The sequence below is a fragment of the Silurus meridionalis genome, chromosome 13 (assembly GCF_014805685.1).
Source record: "Silurus meridionalis isolate SWU-2019-XX chromosome 13, ASM1480568v1, whole genome shotgun sequence".
In the NCBI taxonomy this organism is placed as follows: Eukaryota; Metazoa; Chordata; class Actinopteri; order Siluriformes; family Siluridae; genus Silurus; species Silurus meridionalis.
Genome location: NC_060896.1, coordinates 432685 through 438684, shown reverse-complemented (window position 1 = coordinate 438684; position 6000 = coordinate 432685). Strand labels below are relative to the sequence as shown.

General features: G+C 41.9%; 1 protein-coding gene across 1 annotated transcript in view; it reads left to right on the top strand.

Annotated features, from left to right (window-relative positions):
• Positions 1–6000, top strand: part of fbn1 (fibrillin 1) — a 116574-nt gene that overhangs the window by 4323 nt on the left and 106251 nt on the right. Inside the window, exon 3 of the mRNA XM_046864307.1 lies at positions 21–103. Within this exon, the coding sequence (XP_046720263.1) occupies positions 21–103 (83 nt within the window). The remainder of the gene's footprint in view (positions 1–20; positions 104–6000) is intronic.

The window sequence follows — 6000 nt, the reverse complement described above, 5'->3', positions numbered from 1 at the left end:
CCTCATTATTTTCTCTGCAGCCCGAATGTTTGTGGGACACGGCAACACTCGTACTGCTGTCCTGGCTGGAAAACACTCACTGGAGGAAATCAGTGTATCGTCCGTAAGTGATACTGAGATGTTAATGTTACTACACACTTCATTAGGAACTCATGTCCACCTGCACCTGCATACACATCTTTAATCAGCCATTCACCAGTCAGCAGTATAAACCCCTCTTAGATACAGGTGAAGATCTTCAGTGTGATGTCTGTGGATCACATGTGCTATTTTAATGTATTACTTAAAATATTTCAGAAAAAAAATGATCTCAAGTTTCAAGTTTTATTTGTCACGTTTCAGATGTCAGTGTTTGTACAATGACATTTTAAGCAAAACTACAGCAAATATTAAATATTAAACAAACAAAATTAAACAGTGAAGAAAGTTATATTATTTACCAGTCTGTGCAGAAATGCATGTATCCATATATATTAAATAAATATATGAATATCTACATGTTAGATGTTAGCCTTAAGAACCATTCCTGTACTTCCTAATGATGTCCACACATCTCTGCACTGTTACTGCCTTATATTTATTCACTACATATGCTTCATATTTATATTTATATATATATATATATAGTAGACTGGTTATTTAGCTGCAAATTCTTAAATGCCATAATTTTTTAACCTTCACTTCTGCACATTACTCTTTAATGCCAGAGCCTCAGAACCATTTCTGTACTCTAAATTGATGTCCACACGTCTCTGCACTGTTACTGACTTTATATTTATTCACTTTACATATGTTTACATATTTATCACTTTATCACTTACTGTAAATATGCTAGATGTTTATCTGCACTTTTGCACGATTGCTACATTTTGCACTACTGGTAGATGCCAAACTGCATTTTGTTGCTGTGTACCTGTACTATGCAATGACAATAAAGTTCTATCTATCTATCTATCTATCTATCTATCTATCTATCTATCTATCTATCTATCTATCTATCTATCTATCTATCTATCTATCTATCTATCTATCTATCTATCTATCTATGTTAGCATGAGGTCTTTTTATAATAAAATATAGATAAAAAAGTGGAATTCAAATGTATATCTTACAGTAGGTGTCCAGAAAGATGCAAAAATATTTAGTGTGGAAGGAACTGGAATCTCCTGAAATTGGAAGTGTGTAAAAAACTGACTGGAGACAATTCTGTGGGACCAAGTCAAGTCAAGTGAAGGTGAATGGTGTGTGTTTATCCCTGATGAGCAGCCGTGGAGACTGTGGTGGAAGTAAAACTCCCTTAGATGTAATGAGGAAGATTATGGAGTGTGTGATTATGAGTGATGATCTTTCTACAGTTTTTTACAGTCATTATGGTTATAAAACTAGGAGCTACTGAGCAACTCATAAAATAGCTCAACATTTGAGATCATCACAGATCCAACACCAGCTTCTCCATGCCAGAGCCTTTAAACACCTTTAAAGAGGTCCAGTGTCCAAACTCCACATGTAGTGGGATCCAATTGGCACTGGTACGTCTCTAGATGGTTCAGGATGTTTGTGGGCATCTAGTTCTTTAAAGATCACAATCTTCATGAGGTGGGACGTGACTCCTACTTTTATACCAAAGACTGTAGAAAGAACATCACTTATAATCTTATACTCCAGTGCTCATGTTAGTTCTCACTGTCCAGTGTTCTGTATTGTTGAAAGATTTATGATCAAACTCTTGATGTCACCCAAATGAGGATGAGGTTCCCTTTTGAGTCTGGTTCCTCTCAAGGTTTCTTCCTCATAACATCTAAGGGAGTTTTTCCTTGCCACAGTAGCCATGGCTGCTCATCAGAGATAAACACACACACTATTCACCTTCACTGTTGATTTCTGTAAAGCTGCTTTGAGACAATGTCTGTTGTGAAAAGCGCAAAAGAAATAAACCTGACTTGACTTAATTTCTTCCCACAGTGTTTCTTTAATAATTTGATGTTCTTTGTACAAAAGTCTGCATCAGACAGAGAAATGGAGTGGATGTGGTTCATGTTTGATGTTTCTGTGTGTGTTGAGATGGAGACGCATTGTGGTGATGTTTTTTCCTCCAGGTTTGAATAGACTGCAGCGTTTCTCAGGAAAGCCGACGTGGGCTTTTTGCTGGTCTGGTTCTTTATATTGTTTAGCAGCTGAAAGTGAGGAAGTGTGGGGTCACAGTCTGCATCGTTCCATCAGAAACACTTTATTCACCAGATGAATTGAGACGAGAAGGAGCTGGATCTCCAACCTTAAACTCCTCAAACCTTAAGGACAATCCTTTCATACACAATACAGCAGTGTGAAATTCTTTTTTCACACACTCCAGGTGGTTTGTTAGACCTGATACACAATCAATGGAACTGTAAGGGTTAAGGGCCTCACTCAGGGGCCTAATAATGACAGCAGTGCTGAGTTTTGTACTTCTGACCTTTTGATCAGTAGAGGCTTCACCACTGAGGGTCCACTATTCTTCTACTCGTCTGCTCTGTGGTTTGTCCTTTCTAGAACTATTTTAAGAACGTGACTTTTTACACAGTCGCTTCAGTGGGGCTTTTAATAAACAGCCTTCAGGGATTTTAGGGACTGCCACTGTCTCTAACGTCAGACTTCCAGAACGTGAAAAGTGAAAAAACATGAAAAGAACGTGAAATAAACAGTTCGCTTGAGACCCACACGAAACAACCACAATTTAAACACCAGAGTGTCTACAAACTTCAGGAAACTGACTTCCATTAGTACCACATCCAACCATGACCTCTCTCTCTCTCTCTCTCTCTCTCTCTCTCTCTCTCTCTCTCTCTCTCTCTCTCTCTCTCTATCGCTCTCTCTCTCTCTCTCTCTCTCTCTCTCTCTCTCTCTCTCTCTCTCTCTCTCTTCCTCTCTCTCTCTCTCTCTCTCTCTCTCTCTCTATCTCTCTCTCTCTCTCTCTCTCTCTCTCTCTCTCTCTCTCTCTCTCTCTCTCTCTCTCTCTCTCTCTCTCTCTCTCCTCTCTCTCTCTCTCTCTCTCCTCTCTCTCTCTCTCTCTCTCTCTCTCTCTCTCTCTCTCTCTCTCTCTCTCTCTCTCTCTCTCTCCTCTCTCTCCTCTCTCTCTCTCTCTCTCCTCTCTCTCTCTCTCTCTCTCTCTCTCTCTCTCTCTCTCTCTCTTCTCTCTCTCTCTCTCTCTCTCCTCTCTCTCTCTCTCTCTCTCTCTCTCTCTCTCTCTCTCTCTCTGCGCATGCGTGGGGAAAAGGTGAGCGTTGCGTGTAGAGCACGAGAGTGGTTGGCGTTTTGGCATTTTTTTTCGGCGTTTCTTCGCAAATTTTTCCTTAAACATTCCTTAAACGTGTGTGTGTGTGTGTGTGTGTGTGTGTGTGTGTGTGTGGTGTGAGTGTAGAGGAGTGTGTGTTAGCTATTGGTAATGTGGTGGGGTGTGAGAATATTGTCTCTGCCTCCAGAATGAACAGTGTCATTGTTGTTTTTCTGAATAGTCTTGATAAAGTGACCAAATTAGTTCAGAAAGGAATTGTGTTAAATAATGAATGTATACTGGTTTCTCCCCTCAGTTCTCCTGCTAAGAAAGTCATGTTGTCTAATGTTCCTCCTTTCATTAGTGATGAGGCGATTCTTAAAGAGCTGTCTCGATACGGGCGAACCGTTTCCCCCATGAAAGTCATGTAAGTCCCCACTGATTAAACACTTGTTGTCCTTTAGGAGGATGGTTTTTATGATCTTGAATGAAGGTGTTGAGGAGCTGAATGTGGTTCTCAAGTTCAGGATTGACGGGTTTGACTATAGCATCTTTGTTTCCACCGATGCAGATATTAAATGTTTTAAATGTGGTCAAATAGGACATCTTGTGCGTGCCTGTCCCGAAAAACAGAGTGACCCCGGTGTCTCCAAGCGACCGGGGCAGGAAGCAGCTGAACCTGCTGGAGTCGTTCCTCTTGCGGCTTCAGCTCGGCCTGCTGCTGAAAGCCCCGTAACTGCTGCTGATTCAGGGCCTAGGGAGTGTGAGCCCCAATCTCAGACTGTAGAAGAAGCCATGCTCGGCTGAACCGGGCCCGGAAAAGACCTGCACTTCTGAACCGGGCCCAAAGAAGCCCTGCTCGGCTGCACCAGACCCGGAGAAGCCCTGCTCGGCAGAACCGGACAGGGAGGAGCCCTGCTCAGCAGTACCGGTCCCGGGGAAGCCCTGCTTGGCTGAAACGGAGCAGGAGGAACCGAGTGAAACTGGGAACGTCACAGTGGACTCTGGAACAGTGCTGGAGCTGCCTGCGCTGGCAGAGGCAGGCACAGGGGTGCAGAGCTGTCACCAGGAGGCACCAGTCACTACACCAGTGCAAGGGGACGGAGGAGACATAGAGATGGAAGAGCCTCTTTTCAAAGTACCAACTAAGAGGAAGAAACGAGGTAGAGGACAAGGAAAAAACAGGCCAAAACAGAGGTAAAGGCAGATGAAGCTGAATCAGACAGTGATGATGGCATGTCTGATTCAGTGTTTAGTCAGGAGTCTCAGGAGGAAGCACTAGATGTTCTGTATACTGCTGAAGATATAAAGGAGTTTTTAAGAACCACAAAGTGGCAAAAGAATATTTCAGTTGAAGAGTTCTTCCCAAACCGTAAACAATTTATTTACAATGTTAAACATTTTAGAAGAGAGGGTTCCTTCACCGAGCAAGAGATATTCCGTCTAAAGAAGCTGATAACGAAGGTCAATAGGGAGAACTCTGACGAAGATTGATAAAGTGTGCGGTGTTTTTTTACTTTGAAGTGTTTTTTACCATTTGTATGTTTTTATCTATATTTAATTTTAATGGAAGGAATCCAGATTGCGAGTTTTAACATAAATGGAGCAAGGGAACACGCAAAGAGAGCGAAGCTATATGAGCTCATTAGACAGAGGCGTGTTGATGTGGTCATGTTGCAGGAGACCCACAGCAACAGCAGTAATGCTGCTGATTGGGTGAAGGAGAGGGACGGGTTGGTGATTTTAAGCCACAGCACGTCACTTAGTGGTGGTGTTGCCCTGCTTTTCACTCGCAATTATTTCCTGTTTCTTACAATGTAGAGGAAATTTTAAACGGGAGGCTTTAAAAAGTAAATGTTTTTATGAGAATGAGGTTTTTGTTTTTATCTGTGTGTACGCTCCCATCAGTGCAGTGGAGAGAATGACGTTTTTAGACAAACTTAATGATGTTATTTTAATCTGCAGCACTACAGAGGTTTTAGTTTTGGGAGGGGATTTTAACTGTACAGCAGAAAATATAGACAGAAATCATGCAGAACCTCATACGCCTTCCCGTAAGCGCCTGTGGGAGTTGGTGGAGACCCACGATCTCTGTGACATATGGAGAAATTTTAATAAAGAACAGAGGCAATACACATGGGCTCACTCCATCGACAACACGCTCTCCCTGGCGAGATTAGATCGATTTTATTGTTTTAAGCATCAACTGGCTTATTTTACGAAAAGTTTTTATTTTTCCAGTAGGCATCTCAGATAACTGTATGGTCCAGTGCACCATCACTAGAAAGAATGTTAAACCTAGGAGTGCCTACTGGCATTTTAACACCGCACTTTTAGAAGATGCTAATTTTAGAAAATCTTTTATTGTTTTATGGAATTGTTTTAAACGTGAAAAGGCAGCTTTTAACTTCCTACAGCAAAGGTGGGATGTAATCAAGGCACAAATAAAAATTTTCTGTCAACAGTACACTCAATGTCACAAGAGACATTGCAACTCCAATGTTTGGAGGCCACAGGAAATTGAGGGCATATTGAAGCCCTCAAAAACAAAAAAGCCAAAATGAATGACTTGTTGGACACTGCAGTACAGGGGGCGCTGGTCCGATCACGCTTTAGAAGCGTCACTGAGATGGATGCTCCTTCTAAGTTCTTCTTCAGTTTAGAGCAAAAGAATGGACAGAATAGGTTTATGCATGCTGTGCGAACAGAATCAGGGGATCTCGTAGCAGAGCCTTCTGAAATTCACCAGC